This window comes from Anopheles darlingi, chromosome 3, assembly GCF_943734745.1.
Source record: "Anopheles darlingi chromosome 3, idAnoDarlMG_H_01, whole genome shotgun sequence".
Taxonomy (NCBI): domain Eukaryota; kingdom Metazoa; phylum Arthropoda; class Insecta; order Diptera; family Culicidae; genus Anopheles; species Anopheles darlingi.
The window spans coordinates 21,431,224-21,449,863 of record NC_064875.1 but is presented as its reverse complement, the minus strand read 5'-3'; the positions used below and the strand labels follow the sequence as shown (position 1 = coordinate 21,449,863).

Here is an 18,640-nt window from a genome sequence, read left to right as displayed (position 1 = left end):
GATTTAAAACTAATAAATAATTTTAATTGCGTCATTTTCAAACTGTCTATATTGGAATTTGTGTTTCAATAATAAAAGTTTGTAATTATAGGAAAATCGTTAATTTTTAAGTTAAAAGTCCTCCCTATTAGTTTTCGCTAGCTCACCAGATAAATTAGCAACACTAATGTAATCGTTAGTTACAAACAAGTATAGTATGACTCCATACTATGTTGTAAAAGCTGTATCGCTTGCAAATAAAATTTACACTGATGTACATGAAGCAATGTCTTACAATACCTTCCATACAGAGACGGACTATGCGAAAAACCTACTTCAAATCTGTATAGCATTTGATCTGTTGCTGCATCAATATTAAGAAGATTAGGATGATTAGTCTCAACCATGATTCCTGCTGTTCTGAGCTCTAACATATCGATTATCTCACGTTTCCATGGAGGTACCGATGGCTTGAAAAGCGACTGCCAAGATACTTAAACGACTCCAGCATTTAGTTAGTACCATGTGGCCACGTTGCTATGACACTAAGTAATACTAAGTAGCGCACTACTAGTCATCACTTGTGCCGTCTGGCGAATGCTAATCATTTTGTACTCGGTTTTAACGGGAGTACGGCCGGAAGTTGTTAAAAAATGTGGCGCATAAGCCCGAGACAGAAGAAGAAGAAGTACATCCATCATGCTACTGCTGCCATTTGCATAATTCAAGCCCGCCAGCACCCGCACCAGCCGCGCTAGTGGCGTGTAATACTTTGTCTTTGATATGCAACCATCAGCATTAGTCGGTTGCTAGGAAGGCAGCATTTCCTACTTCCACTTTGGTCTTATCTCGAGCTTGATGAAGAGCCGGTACCGGCAAAGCTCCAGCTTACGACAGCTCACCGGGCACACACACACACACACACACACTAACACTTCTTCATTTGTTCATCGCTGTTTCTGCTTCCTTGCTTAATTCCCGTGGTGGGTACCATTTCGACAAGAATTGCGCCACTCAAGTTTAATTGAATACAAATGAAAATCTCAGCAGCGCCCGGCGCTGTCGAACCCGGCTGTTGTGTCTGGTTCCGGAAAGGCAGAAAAAGCGAGAGACGGGGAGCTGCACAGAAGGCACTGCACTGCACGAAGCGCAACCCCGAAATACCGCATCCAAGCGAAATGAGCAATCCTCTTTGGAATTTTTCATTTCCGGAGTTCATTTTTCGGGACAATTTTGCGCGTCCCGTACGGTGGAGAGGGCAGGCTGGTAGGAAGGTGGAGAATGGTTCCATTGCCCCCCGGTGAGTGTGCCAACCGGGGTCTCTTTTCCCACTGTTTTCCCTCCCCACCCACCACCCACTCGCTTTGTTTTGTTCGATGGAAAGAGTTGGTTTGAAAAATTGTTCAAACCGAGCTGAAAGACAAACTATTTCAATTTGCCCTGACCGAGCGGAAGTAGGGACGAGGAACGAGTGGTAGGCGAGGGGAAACAATGGCAACAGCTACGAAGTGCAACGTTGTGTTGCCAATTCCGGCAAAACCGGTCGGATGCTATCCAATATCAATAAACCTCGGGTATCCTCGGTACACTCGCTGCTACCGATGGCCGCATCGAAGAGACCGATTCCCGGGCACCTCATCAATGAATTGGAATCTCCGAACAGGGGAAACACAGTACTGCGCGTTCCGTGTTCATCCTTGCACATGGCTGGCTGGTGGAGTGGCTATGTCACCGAAGGAGAAAAAAAAACACATCCAACACAGAGCTAGGCGACCGATCACGGTGATACACCTGTCCTTACAATAAACAAAGCCACAATCAAACCGACAAGAACAAACAAGCAGCACTGCACAAGGGAGGATCCACCGATGATGGTCCGACCGGCGGGGGAGCTGGAAAGCGATGGAGGGCATCCTGAATGCGATCTTTCAATATCCTCCCTGCAGCCCGGGGAACGAACGACGGCCCGTTGGCCGGGAATCGTTTGGGAAATTCTTCTAAATTGTGAATCAAAGGTATGCGGCTGGTGTGCGTCGACTAGCCGGAAGATAGACAGGATGCAGGCCCAGGGCAACTGGCAAACAGCGTTTGGCCTAGCCTTGGCCCGAACGTAATTCATTTTCCTTCTCCCCCAAACAAAACCCCCCCTCGGGCTCGTCCTGGATCTTCAATATTAAATTGCAATATGGATGCGGCCGCAGGCCACACGGATGTGTGTGGATGGCCGAGAGGAAGGAAAGCGAAGAATTCTAGTCGGAAAAACTTATTTCGTTTGCCAATGCGACTGCCATCAACATGCAATCGTCGCTCGTCTTCGGTTAGTCTTTTTGGGCAGGGGCGTTCCGTGACTATAGGAACCGGACTGCGGACAGGAATGTGGTCCTGCTGCAGAAAAGCTGAGAACAGCAAAACTGAATATTAGTCATTTGCTAGCCTGTTCCAAAAGTTGGGCGTTATTGTGTCAATTTCTGAAAATTGTTTCTACTTCACCTGCTCCAATCTGGCTTACGGGCATTTTGTCGTCTTAATGGTTGCTAGTTGGAGCGTGCAGAACGTATCAATACAATGCCATAGGCTAGCATAAAGCCTCGCCCAGAGGATGAAAGGTGACTCGTTTGCATTTAATGCAATCCAATTCCACAACTAACTCCTTTGCAGTTTTACAGAGCAACGATTTGAATCAGGGCGTAATGTCGTAGATGCTTTCCTGAGTGGATGCATTGTGAACACAGTCAGGTGTTTCAAGGCCTCTACGATGGTTCGAATGCCTGTGAAAACGCTTTACAGTACAGCAAGCAGCAGCAAAGAAGAAACGACGCAGTAACAGCTTCCAGTAGATTGTTTATTTTCTCGGCGATGCTTGCTTCAGATGTCCTTTTCGTGCAGGGATGGGAAGTGGAACGATGTACTACTTGTTAACGTTTATTGGTATCATATCGGTAGCGTTCAATGGTTGGGCCACCCCTCCACCGGATGACATGGTCGATAGCAACGAAAGGTCGCCTGAGGATACGCAAACATGTGACTTGATTCACGCACAGTCCAGTGTTTGCTAGCACCTGGAAGTATTTCAACAAGAAGGGCTCATTCCATCATCCTGGGGAGCGTGTCATAGAAGCGAGTTCTTTGTGTTTTTACTAGGTCTTAGCTGCTTTACGTCGATGTGATCCACCCGTAGTCCAGCGGATTAGTGGATGTGTCTGCTGCCTAAAACATAAGACAATTCGAATCCGGTAATGGCAATGTAAACAATATATTAATGAGATAATGGATGTGGTTGGTCAATTAAAAATGAGCCTATGCCATTTTGGGGTGCAGCCGAAGCTTTTATGAGCTTTCTTTCTGAGCCATTGCCATTGCCATCGCTGCGACAAACCTTCTCTACTGCTGCTTTGCAAGTGCAGTGCATGTAATTTGTCGCAGTGGCACAATCTAGCAATTCTTTACACAGTTTGCGCCACAACTCCATGGTATATTGGAGAAGATTAAAGCTATGGACTTTTTATAAATCACTTACCCTCCGGTAAGCTGGTTTACGACAAGGGGCAGGTATGCGCTGCATTCTTTATTACGCTCAGTGGTGGTGAAAGAAAGCAAAAGTAAAAGAGTCCGCAGCGAGGGTTGAAGTCATCCTAGTGGCTGTGCTCATTGATATTCCTAGCGGGTAGAGATGCGGTCTTGTGCGATTTTTGCTTTACACTAGAAGACAATTAACACGGAGTACGGAAGGACCACAAGCCCATATTTAGTTGCGAGTATTCTGTCCAGCATGGTCCTCTAGGAAGCATACGATACGGTTGTGCCATGAAGCGACATGCAATCACCGCTCATTAGATTGCTATTTAACTAAATGGTCAATTTTCCAGTTCCTCTTGTTTTGTCCACGCATCGTATAAACCTCAAAAATGAAGAAATTATTTTCTTACTATTCTCTATTCATTATTTCCCACTATCGCTGACCAACTCCTTTCCAACTGAAACCGTTTGTCCTCGATCGATAATGTACAATTAATTTTGAGCGTTATCTTGAATAGCTTCCTTCAATTGCCCCCCACCGAAGGACAAAGAATCCTTAAAAAACGAAAGAATGTGAGGAAACCATTCCCATAAGCAAATCAATAAGCTGTAATTTACTTTTCAAAGCACCCTTTCCAGCTCCCATCCACTCGACGTCGAGCCTGATCCCTCGTTAACGCATCACAAGTCAGATTGGTCAGCTAAGCATTCTCGCTGCGAATTGTTTTAAAACGCTTGTTTAGATTAAATTCCTCGGATGGTTGGCATTCCAGTCGAAGGGACTTGATTAAAATATGGAGGGAATGCGTTTCGAGCTCAAGCAGTAGGTATCCATCGTGCTCACAGCAACCGATTTGCTCGCTCTTTTCAGTGTCCTTCATGTGGAATAGGGAAAGAAGCTTTTTTTTAAGATTTTGAAAGCTCAATTTTGTCACAATAATCTGCTAATGGTTGCAAAGAACGAACATGATTTAAGAAAAATGCTGCTTCGGTGGCATCAATCACCAATTACGTAATATCAGTATCAATCAGTTCAATTTATACTTAAACTTATGAGTTTACTAGATATATTTCAGTTATGAGTTTTCTATATACAGCCCAAAAAGGCTTGGGATAGTCAGCATGATGAAGTGTAAAACCATGATAATCTGGCATCTTGCTGATGCGCATTGAACCTTAGGCCTGAGTGACTGATAATTATTTATTGTTTGAAACATGCCTGCACATATCGATGCTACTGATAAAAACCGCTATTGGTATCGAAATACAGAATTCCACAGAAATATAAATGCAGAATATGTAGATTAAAAAAAAGAACTTGGCGTACTTAATTTATAGGTTTGTATTTACTTTTTGGGATGTTACATTACTCGAATGTTACTCGTATGTTATATTCTGAAGAAAATGATATGTGATTTTAATTTTAAGAAATGAATTTTCCAAGAAAAATCAGCCAACGGAAGGATGGTTAAATTTTTTGGCATGCTGTACGAGTAAACAAAATTAGATTTCGCAACGGTACAATTAAAAAGCTCAACGAATTATGCATTTGCTTGCTATCTGTTACATAAGCATAACGGCGAAGTTCGAGACAGTACTTACGTCAATGTTACTGATAAGAGCCCCCTCAATTTAAAACAAATTCAATGCCACTCCTGCGATTCGCCTTTCATATCGCAAAAGTCTAACTCTCGAACGTTTCACCAGGTCTAAACGATTTAGGGCTGTCCAAGTTAACATTGTCTCTCTTAAGGGTGCTGAACAAACATTATTAACGATTTACGTTTTACGTTTATATTCATTTTATGCTACACACATTCCGCAAGCGTGGAATAAGTTTAAGGTATGCGTAGATCCCCAAAAATCAAATCCCTCGCAAGAGTGCTGGTCATAGTGGGATTTTGGGTAATCCTGGAAAAAAAAATAAAAGCTATTAGTTTCTTAACACAATAACACGGCCCTTTCGTGGGTACTAACCCTTTCTGAGAGAAAACCCGATTTAAGTGCTTATTGATCAAACTGATGTCTTTGCTTCGATGTTCATCCAGCAGATCGAAGAAGTTTTGGATGAAAAATGTTCCCTTTTGTATATCTCGAAGCGCAACAAATCCTGCAAGCAAAACCGACGCAATATAGTTAATCAGCCTTCCTTCAATCACAAATAAATAAAAATACCCTTATATGTGCTTTGGAAGGATAAAACATCACTCTTCTTGCTCTGTGTTTTCTTCGAATCCGTTGTCATTGTTGAATTTCCTCGACATGCCTGCACGATGAAAAGTTTCGGTTTACCATCGAGCGTCCGATTTGAAGTGCACTTTTCCACAACATCCTCCTCGAAGCCATACGTCTCTCCATCAAAAGCCGCGATTTGATCATTCATAAGTCCATGGCTCATTATGATGATTATCAAGCAGCTGTAGTCCTTGAAATTCTGACGTGCAACTAAAACAACAGGTCTAGATCAGTATTAAATGTTCATTTCTGGTAGTAACGGTCGTGTACGCACTGTTATCCATTATCTCTCTAACTTCCACAGCAGTTTTGTTCTCGTGCACATGCTGGTCAACGCGATAATCTCGAAAAAACCTTTCAATTTTTTCCATATCTTTTTCGCTACCCGCTCTGTTGCTTCTGGAATTTTCGAACATGTAGTGGTGTAGCACACCTAAGTATGCTTTTTCGCTCAGGTCGTATTTACTAACCAATAACGGGTTGCTCTCATGGGAGCTGCAAACAATACAAACTTATAATATTTTTTGTAATACATAATCACTAATACGAACTTACGAAGCACTGGGCGAGTTTGCAAATACAATTGAGGCTGATTCAGCCTGAGACACTTCATTTATTGAGTCGACGACATGAATATTAAATTCAAGCGGTTTTGGTTTATCGTCTTCTTGCTTCTTCATTTCAATTAGTTACGGTCGTGGGTGATTCACTGCTCAAACTTGACTTTGGATGTTTTAGATGTCGATACAACCGCTCTGGGTCGTCGCTATATTGCAACTCTCTTTGCAATCGGCGCCGAGCTCAATCGCCTGACTTTCTCACCAATTATCGCTCGGCTCAATTTCGGCGATAAAGCAGAGCAGATTAGATTCTCGGAAATAGTATCGAATCGAGGAAGCAATGTGTTTATTGCACATCGTCTCTTCTTAAATGTTACATGTGCTATTTTGCTGTGACTTTAATCTGAAATTCAGTCCGAGGTGGAACAAACTGTTATGGATTTTCATCGATCATATTAATTTCAAATAGCTCCCATTCTGCACTAAACTCGTGGAAATAAATTTAAATTTCAAATTACCTTAAAAACTGTGTCGCAAGAGCGCAAAGATTTTACACCGAATCCATATATGCTGACGAGAGAAACCAGGTGTACCGTTACGGACAAAAAATGAACATGAGCATGAAATTAAAAGAATTATTTTTATGGTATCGTAATCATCGTCACTGATATTTTTAGTGTTATAAAGCAATCCAATACGTAACCAAATTTTCGGATTCCTCGTAGGAATCGAATTGGGGATCAATGTTTTTCTATAGCATACAAGGAAAATGCCTGTTTCAACTCATTAGCGTTTTGTGGAGGGAAAAAAGATGAACTTTCTTTAAAGAATGGAAAGTTAGGAACAGATAAACCCAAAGTTTTAAATTTAGAGGCCGAACCAGGGACGGAACTGTGATTCTTGATTACTCTTAATACCGGTTACACTAAAAACATCAATTCAATTGGCTGGTCCAAGAAGTTTCGCGAATTAACAGTATTCGAACCACTGCTTATCAAACAGATTGGCTGACGAAATATGAGTAAGCAAGAGTAGATTTGATCGAGGTAACAAGATATCGATACGGTATAAAATAACATTACGAGTCATGCGTTGGCTTGTTGTCTGTTGCATAGACGATAGGGCCGAGTTCGTTGCACTATTTACGTCAATGTTACTGATAAGAATCCCTTTCGATTTGAAGCAATGTCAATGCCACCACTGTGGTTCACCTTTGTCTCGTCAAAATCACAAGCGTCAAACATCACAAACATAACGGGATACATCTTAGAAGTCGTTTTCGGGGAATTAACAGATAAGCTATGAATTCTTCACATTGTCCGTTTATTAGCATGAGCTTGAAACGAATTATTGTTTATCGAAGAAAAGAATGATAAATTTATATATATCATTATCATTTTTCTCACATGAAACACACTAAAAATACGAGCAACATACAATTATCTTCAGCTCAAGATTCAGCTAGAAAGGAATCGCATTTTTCCATTAAGCTCCGATTGCAGAATGTCTCGAATGGCTGGTATGATGTGTGAGCATTGGTTTCCTTACAACTGACTAGAGGTTTGCTGTGTGAACGGGGAATAACTTCAAGGTTTGCGTAGATCCCCAAAAATCAAATCCCTCGCAAGAGTGCTGGTCATAGTGGGATTTTGGGTAATCCTGGAAAAAAAATTAAAAGCTATCAGTTACTTAACACAATAACACGGCCCTTTCGTGAGTACTAACCCTTTCTGAGAGAAAACCCGATTTAAGTGCTTATTGATCAAACTGATGTCTTTGCCTCGATGTTCATCCAGCAGATCGAAGAAGTTTTGGATAAAAAATGTACCTTTTTGTGTATCTCGAAGCGCAACAAATCCTGCAATCAAAACCGACGCAATATAGTTAATCAATCTTCCTTCACTCACAAATAAAAAAAAATACCCTTATATGTGCTTTGGAAGGTTAAAACATCACTCTTCTTGCTCTGTGTTTTCTTCGAATCCGTTGTCATTGTTGAATCTCCTCGACATGCCTGCACGATGAAAAGTTTCGGTTTACCATCGAGCGTCCGATTTGAAGTGCACTTTTCCACAATATCCTCCTCGAAGCCATACGTCTCTCCATCAAAAGCCGCAATTTGATCATTCATAAGTCCATGGCTCATTATGATGATTATCAAGCAGCTGTAATTACTGAAATTTTGACGTGCAACTGAAAAAAAAACAATTTGAATCGTTGATTTGATTTCTTTTCAACATTTAGTTTGGGTAATGATGGAGTTTACTCACTGTTATCCATTACGTAGCGCACATCCGCAGCAGTTTTGTTCACATGGATTTTTTTGTCAATGCGATAATTTTCAAAGAAACTGTTAATCTTATCCATATCTTTCTCGCTACCCTCTCTGTTTTGTCCGGCATTCTTAAACTTGTGTTGGTGTAGCACCACTGCGTATGCCTTCTTGCCTAGATCGTATTTGTCAGCGCCCCCTTTTGTACCGTAACTGCAATGTAAAGCACATGTTGATAATGTATGTTTGATATATCCTGAAAACATTGACGAAAACTTACTGAATAGCCGATGGCGTTGGTGAGCTGATCGCAAGGGATTTATAAACTGGATTATATGGCGGGCGGCTTTTCGTTTGAAGGGAGACATGCCCGGGAGAGAAACCAGTGCTAATTGCCTCTTGCTGAACGAACTTCCCCGAGATTGACGGCCGCATTAGAGGGTCCGATCCACTGATTGAAACGGACTGGGTAGTTCTTGTACTCACTAGACGGTTGTTTTGTACTGATGTACGGACAACCGTAGTCGATGTTTTCTGAAATCCATTTGCTGTGCTGTTGCTTTCTCTTCTTGCAAACGCGTCGTGTTTTAAACGTTCCTCCGAGAGTGAGTCACTTATGCTCTTCTTCTTCTTTGGCTTCGAACCGCACGCTCCCATCGTGCTACAACTTTGTTCAACACACGCTGGAATAAAACTGAGCTGAGCCGATGTGACAAACGCAGCTGGCCCGCAGCGCCGCACACTGATAAGAAACCCCCAGCTGGTATTGGTATCAACCTCGGGGAACGTCAAAAATCGTTCGACCATGTAGATGTCTACCGTCATTTATTATCACAATCCACGCAACCGGCTGCACGACCAAACGCATGTCAAACGCTGCGTGCGTTACTCGAGTGTGGTGTTTTGAATAAACCGTTAATATGTTTTCTTTGCTTCAAACGAATTTCAATTTAAATTTTGCGATCGATTCGGCGTTAAACCGAACCATACCATAACCGAGACATTCCCCTGTTATTTCTTGGGACAGATAAAAGATTGGAAACGTACAGAAACTGAATATGTCTTATAATTTTTCCTGGAACTGCTACGTACAAGCGTCCCTAATCAGACGCATATTTATCAGCGACTTTCTTATAGTAATCCGTCGTATCATTTGAGATAACATTCTTGATTCGTTTTATCTTCATTCATCAATCTTTCATGTGTATTCGTGCAGTATTAGTTGTCTTAATCGGTTGTTGATTGTTATTGTTTGATTAATTTAACGTTGAATGGACCATGGGTATTTATTATCAATCTCAAAGATCAATTTTATTCCTGCAAATGCTTTCAAAAAGAGATATAATCATATAAATTATTCCAGTAGTATGAGTATGTAGTAGTATGGTATAAAATTTCCACACTCAAATTTGCTTCCATTGAGTTTGAACGACCTTAGATGATAGCTGAAATTTAACCAGCGAAACCAAATTTGTATTAAAGAATTTTTACCAATACAAAGAATGAAGATAAGATAGGAGCATCGGTATTAGTATTGCCCTACGATAACGTCGGGAAATGTCCGGTTTTTGGTATCAGGTTTACAATTGAATGACTAGCCTTGATAGCACAATCCTACTATCTAAACAAATAACCGGTGAGTCAAGTACTGTTACCACAGTGATAAAAGTTTAAAAATGGAAATGATGCATTTTAAGCACGATCCGTTTCAAATGAATTTATAAGAACAAATTTTAAACACTCTGCAACCGAACTACCTATAGCCAATTATTCAACAATACAAAAAAGGTACAATGGTTATCCGAGGATCGAGTAATTTGAGATAAGCAAATTGTCATTCTCCTTTAGAATCATACGATTAGTAGATCAAATAATATCTTTCGAGCAATCATCGCATTACGGAAAGAACGACTCCGTACCTTAAAATCGGTTTCGCATGCAACCGATTCGCAGTATAACCAACACTTTGCTTAGCCTAGCTTAAGCACGAGCACAGTCAGAGCAAAGGTTAAATGCAATGAGGCTCCAAGATTTGACCGAGGAAACGAAAATTTAATATAAGACCCTTATAATAAATGTCCTGTCGTGACCCTTTAGACTTTTTAGTGTCGCACACATGGCCACCATGCCGAGCAACAATACAATAGCACGATTTCTTTTTCCCCGTTGCGTTTTCTTCTTTTGATCTAGCCTTTTGCAATTTCCACTTGACCGTCAGATGAGGAAGAATGTGTTCCTTTGAACTCTCCTGCGACTAACCACATTATTGTGTTTATTAAAAACATGACCGGCGCTCGCTTGGCCATAGGGTTAAGGGTTGCGAAAGATGCACGCTACATCAAGAACAACAATAAGCACCGTGGGAAAAGGGGTGGAATCCATATACTCGCATTGAATAGATCTTTATGGAGAGTGTGTGGGAAACGGAAGTACTGTTGACGAGGGGAACTAGGATGAACCTTCCTCGAAGCATGGAATGTTGCTAGTAGTAGAACCAAAATTATTAAGTTCTAATGTTATGATACGCAAGCGTTCTTCACCAAAATCATTACAGAATAAATAATAAGAGCGTTTTAAAATGTTTTGCTAACGCAATGTAGCATATTAGACGACGCTATGCGACTGGGTTTAACGCTAGTAAATGATATTGACTTTGATTAAACTAAAAGAGCACTTGTGTTGATTTGACTTGCTCTATTTGACTCCTGCTCAGAAGTTTTCTAGCAATGCTATTCCATCAAGACCCATCAACTTGATTATAAATTCACAAACTTCACTGCAATACCTTTGGGCGCGCGATGCTCCCCAGAAACATTAATTTGATTTTGTGAGGCTGTGTTTGTTTGCATTAAAGAATCGAATGCCTCATTTCCAACACTAATCGAGTGCTCCAAATGCACTCAGCGAATTTGTTTGTTAAATCTGCTGTTTGAAACCGTCTCGGAACGCTTACGATCCCGAACCAACCACCGATTCTGGCAAGAGCCAACAATTGGCAAGAAGACTGATTACCAATCACACTCAGAAGCATTTCCGTCTATCCTCTCAAATAGCACTATGGAAGAAAATCTCGCTCTTCGTGCCGATTTTATGTTTGTCTAAGCGGTGCACATTCCGCAATCATATCGCTATTGGTGCATCTCGGCGATCCCGATATCGATATGAAGACTGCTGATTGACATCGAATCGACTTAGCAGAAGTATATAACATTCAGCAATATGTTTCAGCAATTGATTGTTTTCTTCAACATCAATGGAACAATCATAGAAATATGTAGAAAAATGTTATACTAGTTCTTGCGACACACACGAAGAGTTCCCTTAAAAGCCAAGGATATGAATATGTGATATGAAAATATTTTGCAATACGCCATACAGGTAATATGTGAAAATACTCTTATTCCCCAATCACGCTTCATACGCACTCCAACCACAAACGACGACGGCTAGACTTGCCAGCGAAGCTAGAATAGCCATACCATCAATATCCATCCCACGAATAAATCGTTATAAATCGCTTAACAAGAGATAGCCCAGCTAAGGAAAAAGCGTAATGGCGCCAACATAAATATGGCTGGCTCAATAAATATAAATATATGATGAAATATATCGAAGCAGCGCCGGTTGTGCTGCGATTGTTTCACCTGCCACCTCACCGCTAGTCGATTTCGTCGCCATCGACGCCAACGTCATACGCTGGGATCCTTCGCACAAAATGGAAACTACCGGAAATGGTTCATTCTTTTGCATAAATAATAATGTCACAAATTTTACCCTTCCCACCACCACCATCCGCTCCCTGGCTGTGCTACTCTCACCCTATCATTAATGCTGAGAGACATGATACTTCCCCCTTTTGTTACCGCGATGCTGCAGGCCGACCTCATGGTCTCAAGTAGCAAACGGCCTGCTTCCGACCGGTGCTACTTCAAACATCTCTATTTTCGGCACTATCGCACTCCTGGGTGCGCCTCCCGAGAACACACCACCTTCGACGACTTGACTCGTCTGAAGTGCCGCCGAGTTCGCCGCGCTTAAGGATCGGCTTTCATGGCCGATGGGAGTCGCGGTTAGGTCCTTGCCTAACCAGCACTCCTGTGCCCGTGCTCGAGGATCGACAAACCACTCGAACCGCAAAAACCGCAGTAACATTGCTGATGGTGAGTCTCGAATTGACAGCGCGAGCTGAAAATATTATCCTGCTCTTCTTTTTTCCCGTTTTTGTTGCCCGCTGTATCCGCGAGCCGTGGCCCCAGCAACAGCTCGTGCAAACGACGGATCTGCAACACTTCAACCAACGAGAACAGAACAGACGAGGGCAGGAAGACGAAGAGATGAAGCATTCCTAAATCCTTCCGATAAAGAAATCATGTGCATGTAACCATGACGGTATGAATGTGTGTGTGTGTGCGCGCGATCTCGAGGACCGCGGAAGAAGCAGCGTTAACAGAAGATGCCAACCTCTTCGCGATTGTTCCGCTTCCAGGTTGGCTGTAATGTGTTCCTCGCTTTTTATGCCACCTCAAGATGTCTCGATTGAAATACGACACTCCTTCACGCGGATCCGCAGCATATCTGCAGTGTCTAGCGGGCGCTGCCGAGCTTCGAAGCGGAGAAAACCTCGAGTCGAATCTCCGGGCTCGAGGCCGGGAATTGCAATTGGCGCGCGCGAGCCGCCAGGTGAGAATCAATCTTCGGGAACGAAAAATTTATTTCTCCCCGTTGCGCGATTCCAACTCGAGAGTCCTCCTAGCTCCTAGCGGCTCGCAGAAGAAGGCTCGAGAAAACGGCTTTCGGCTTTCTGGTGACCGAATTAGACGCCGTCACCTGCTGACGATACAGCACCGTCGCCTACGCCATCGCCCGGAAAATGCTTCGAGATGCCAATGTGCTTCCGTCTTGGTAACTTGGTATCGCTGCTCGTAAAAAAGGAGCACAGAGCGAAGCGAAAGAACCGATGGAATGAATCACCGCACCGCTGCATTCCGGTTACTCGAGCGGTTCCGGGGAGTTTGAAGTGGACGAAAAACGAATAATCAATTTCGACAACACCGGTGAAGCACCTGTACCCGGTGAATGGAAATGTGGAACCTTAAGGAAGGAAATAAATGTCAACGTAATGTACATTTCACGCGTGGCCACGTGACGGAAGGTTTCTCGCAGGCTAAGCCGAAGTGGTGCTTACATTGGTCCGGCTTTGATGTTCGTTAAGCTGAGCATTTACTGCCAGCAGTTGGATCGCTAATACGACAACCTTCTTGAACTTCGCGTAATTGACGTCAGATCTCTTACTGGCCGTCCACACCATAAATATATTTGGCAAAAAAAATTGGGTCTACGAGTGTCCACACTACAAATTTATTTGCCAAACATTTCTGTGAGTGCCTGAGTGATCGCTCAAAATCGGGCAAAAATTGGGACATTATCATATCGATAATGGGCCGCATTTTACCAAAAACCCCAATTTTCTTATCTCCAACGAAAAAATGTTTTGGTTACGTATCCAAAACATGTTTTTGTTGGAGATAACTGAAACAAGCTGCATGCAACCGCCGCTCACTTGGATGCAAATGTCACTCATGGTAACCCACGTAGCTGCAAAATTTTGGAGTTACTTGTTGGGCTCCGCCATACATTATCCCCAAAAAATTTGTGGTGTGGACGGCCGGTTAGGAAGGAATTTTCAAATCAGAAGAAAGAATTTTACGTCAACTCTTATGACAGCAAGCAGCGTTGTTCCGCTCGATTCTCAGTTCAAATATGAACCCTTCCAGAGCAATACTCCTTCTGTGCTGCTGCTCTACGAATCCCTGAAGTAACTAACCAGGTGGAAGAAGTGACGATGCGCGGGCATTCTCGTTATCGCCACGGGAAAGCTCATAAAACCATCTATTGTCGTCGATCGCCACCGTTTGCTCCACTCGACGCATTCTGCTCAATAATCCAATCACGAACCGCTGCCCGCTGGAACAACGGAAGGAAACCAATTTTCCCACGTTGGTCCCAGCGAACCATTGCCCCTCCTTGTACACATGTACGCATCCCCCGGTAGACGATAAAAGGGGAAAAAATCGGTAAGACATTCCCGGGGCTCGGAGAACGTTCAGGGCACGTGTGTGTCTGTTGTTGTCGGACCTACGGCAGACGGAGGGTGGGCGTTAAAAGGTCGACCAGAACACCCGACGATTCGCCATTTGCCATCGTTTGGATCTGCCCTTGACGTGGTAATTACAGCCGGAGACATTCGGCAATCCTCCCATCCTTTCATTTCACTCGCTCGCTAGGAGCTGCCTCGCCTAGGATCCAAGGCCTACGCACCGCCTGACATATGTAAGCCAATGGGGGCTCTAGTAATTCCGTCTGATTCCAATTTTGACTTTATGACCGAAGGCGGTGGGACGCAGGCTGGGGTGCCTGAGGGGCTCCGGGGTTTTTTGGGGAGGGTGAGGTTGTTGATGCGATAACATCTAGTGTCATCTGCAGTGCCACGAAAATGCCGGTTTGGCATCATCTTTTGCAGGGCAGAGGATTCGTCCGGGACGGATCCTTCCTTTGCAAGACGCTTGGGCGATCCGGGTCTACCGGACCTACCGGATCTTGACAGCAGTTTCCGGCTTTTCGGCTTTCGGGCTCCGTAAGACCACCATTTTCTCCGTAAAACAAGCCGTACTACACATGGCTAGCATGTAACCTACCCCCCCCCCCCCCTCTCTTTCTTAGAAGCACCCTTTTCCCGTTCAATGCTACCAAAGGGACATAGACGAAGCCTGCCCGCCCCTCCACAAAATCCTAACCTTCCAATGCCGCCAGAGATAAAATTATCACTTTATTGTTGTTTGATGATGTTTTTCGACCCTAGGGGTCGCAATGGGGTCGCACCATGTTCCGCCAGGTTTCTGACGTTGTCTCGCAGTGGACGCGGACGAAGCAATGAAGGGTGCAGTAGGGTGGATGGTGAGTCAATTTCATGGATAAGACATTTGTTTGACGCTGATCTGCGCCCGATTGTGCTTCTACAAACCTCTCGAGTCCGGGTGTGTGTGTGTGCCGAGCAAGACGAAAGGATCTGGTGGCTACACGACAAGGCTGCAAACAGCTCTCGACATGCTTGTTACGGATGGTAATTGATCATTACCATAAATTTCGTGGGGTGGCGTTCTCACCCCCTTGTGCGCCATTTGGTTCATGGCCAATGCGCAGCAGGAAACTTCAGCTCGATGCCTTCGCACCGGATGATCCTCGGATGATGCTCGATGGTTCTTTCGAGAAACCGATCAGCTTAGGTCGGTTGCGGTTTGTGAAACTTAATTTCCGGCGTTACAAATCACCAAACCCCCGGATGGAATCCCTTTGGACAGGAATCAGTGATTTTTGCTGTCACCGTCACTGTCACGTGCCCACATTTGTTAATCGCCACTGGTCTCGCCCAGATTTGAAGTTGTACATGAGGGGACACCCAAAAATGCCTTGATGTGAAGTGTGATGTAGGGTTTCCTCTGGTTGACCAAAAAAAACTTAAATTTCCGGATCCGATTTTTCACGTGTTTGGTGTTGGTGAGCCATTTTGAGTTTATGCAATAACTCACGCATGTTTTCTGTCTGAGTTCAAAGTCATCTAATGTTTTCTAATTTTTTTTCTATATCTCTGCATTTATTTATAACACAAACAAAATATCAACATAAATTTATAAAACCTATATTGTAGAATCGCACACGAATATTTTCTCGAACAGATACATACAATGTTATTGCAGTGATAGTGTCACCATTTTGTTTTGTAATCCAGTGCTTGAACAAAGCGTCCTAAACAAATTATTATTTCTCAAAATATTTTGCAATCTCGTAGGCAGAAACATTTAATGCCTAACTAATGAACTCTTTAAGTATCTTCATGATCCAAACAGGGTTTGATCTAGAGAGTTGTAATGATATTAACAAGTTTCGACCTTTATCATGTGACATTAAGAAAGAAACGCAAGTTTTGAAAATACTGTAAAATTTCAATCATTGTCCTCATTCTGATTGAACTACTGATCGCACTGAACTAATTTATCGCAAATAACGTCAAATTTTAAAATCAGTTTAGATTGTGTCGATGTGTCTATGCAACTCTTTTGCTCTAATTGGCTAATTTAACATTTTTTTATAAGGATTGAGGTCTTCGTTTGTCAATACTTGAAAGATTTGAGGTTAAAACTCATTTTGAAGTATTGGTTGAATGATTCGAGCTGAAATCGCACATCTCATCTATACCATTGCGATATCAAAATTGTATCCTGATGTTAAATATTTCCGCAACCCAACCGAACAAATCCTCGGTTCCGTCAAAAAGCCGCCCTATTTGGGTGCTCCAAAATCCACATCCCAACGCATGGTTTATTATTTTAGCCACGCAAACGTACCCTTCTTTGCATAAAACGTTGTCATCGCGCTGATGCTATCTCGCGGATTCATATTTTATTGCAGTTTAAATTCGAACCCCACCGTCGAAACAGTACCGCTCCGGGTGAAGCCTTTCACTGTGAAGCTCAAAATTGAATGGATCCCTGCCTCGCTGGTGGCGGTGTGCAGTGGCAAGATAATGGTGTACGAGGAAATTTGAATAAAACCAAACATTTCATATAAATCACAAACTATTTTGCACAGTAAAACTGATTCAGCGTTCGCGAGGAGTCCAAACGTGCGCCACGATTGTGCACCGGGGCTTCGGTGCAAGGAGGGGACGGTTCCCGTTTCGTGGCAATCGCTGGCTGGACTTGTTTACGTCTCCGGCTGTCGATGTCGATGCTGCCGGTGGTCAGCATCGTTGCATTTGTAAATATTTCATTATTTACCCTCATGTCTGATGCCATTTTGGGGCAGGATGCTGTTTTGTGCCGGGGAACAAAATTCGAAATACACACACACACATACAGACACATACACAGACAGAAACACATTTACTCATCGGGTTTTTGTTTGTTTTCGCTTCCACGTACCGTGTTCGTCGTTTTTCGAGCTGAAATTATTCATTTAATTTATGGTTTTTATTCATGAATTATCGAGCATCGACCGGGACGGGTAGACGAGACGAGCACCCCGCAGGACATTCCTGCTCACCATAAATCGTTGCAGGGCTCCAGCAGGTAGTCAGGCCATTTTTGTGAGGCATTACAGCGTGGATTTTTTGGAAGGATTTTTTTATTTTATTTTATCTCGCGTGTATGCGAACCTAAGCCCGTACACAACCACTCTCCGATGATGCACGAGAAGCGGCTTTCGGCAACAAAAAAAACCAGAGAATTGGATTCCGTTGCATTCTGCTGAACAATGCTGTAACTCGAGAGATTATTCCGTCAGTCATAGTCGAATCCATTCAATCGACCGCAGTCTGTGCTGGGTCTAGGATATCGAATATTGCGTTCCGGATTTACCTTGAATGCAGAATCTGCTGGAATCCACGTTTTGGCATCATTCATGTTGGGAAAATTAGATCTCATTTCATTAATGGGGCCTACAAGGAAACGCAAATGCACTGCAAATGCAACGCGAACGTCTGTTCGTCAAAATTTCAGCCAAATGAATATCAAATGTGCGTGTTTGCTGGCAGTCTCTGATATTTCCACAATTCCCGGAAATTACAAATTAATAAAGAGAACAGAAATTGTAAAACCTTCCTGAAACCTGGGAAACTTTCTCAAAATCACTTTGATGGGTTTATCAGCACAAACCGACAAACACACTGAAATCATCCCAAGAAGCCAATTTGCGGCTCTATAAATTCCCCGTAATGTCGATCGTACATCTCACCCGCAGCAACGCGTTGCATTTGTGGTAGCTCTGCTGCCAACTGCCAGCGAAACAAAACATTGCACCGCATGGGGAAACCCGGACTCGGAGCGAAACTCATCCGGAGCATCGCATCGTGAAGGATTCATTTTTGCTGCTGCGGAGCGAAAAATAGTGCAATCATTTTTATTTATCACCAGCTGATGATGAAAATGGAGAAACCTCTGCACGCCGGTGGTGGTGCATCCTCCCTGTCCCCCCTCCATTCATGTATCTCAGTGCCTTTCAGCATAAATTCCAATCAGCACTC

At 43.1% G+C, this 18,640-nt stretch overlaps 2 protein-coding genes across 5 annotated transcripts in view; one reads left to right on the top strand and one right to left on the bottom strand.

The window, feature by feature from the left end:
- LOC125955895 (uncharacterized) overlaps positions 1-18,640 on the top strand; it is a 291,000-nt gene that overhangs the window by 8,879 nt on the left and 263,481 nt on the right. The window lies entirely within an intron of this gene.
- Positions 5,328-9,236, bottom strand: LOC125955943 (caspase-14-like). 4 transcript variants are annotated; one of them, XM_049687307.1, is made up of 5 exons: positions 8,843-9,236; positions 8,561-8,775; positions 8,214-8,483; positions 8,016-8,148; positions 5,328-5,406 (listed from the first exon to the last, which is right to left on the bottom strand). In XM_049687307.1, exons 1-5 carry the CDS (start codon positions 9,217-9,219, stop codon positions 5,334-5,336), a joined length of 1,068 nt encoding a protein of 355 aa, XP_049543264.1. In that variant the 5' UTR covers positions 9,220-9,236; the 3' UTR covers positions 5,328-5,333. The 4 variants fall into 4 exon arrangements, with proteins under 4 accessions (XP_049543264.1, XP_049543265.1, XP_049543266.1 ...); XM_049687308.1 differs by lacking the exon at positions 8,016-8,148 and adding an exon at positions 5,473-5,605; XM_049687306.1 differs by lacking the exon at positions 5,328-5,406 and adding an exon at positions 7,597-7,949.

Bases quoted from the DNA above. Each gene is read 5' to 3' on its own strand.
- LOC125955943 (XM_049687307.1), bottom strand. From the start codon at position 9,219: ATGGGAGCGTGCGGTTCGAAGCCAAAGAAGAAGAAGAGCATAAGTGAC. The intron at 8,484-8,560 runs GTGAGTAAACTC...TTTTTTTTTCAG, and splicing joins GCGCTACGTAATGGATAACA to TTGCACGTCAAAATTTCAGT. The intron at 5,407-8,015 runs GTTAGTACTCAC...TTTTTTTTCCAG, and splicing joins CGGGTTTTCTCTCAGAAAGG to GATTACCCAAAATCCCACTA.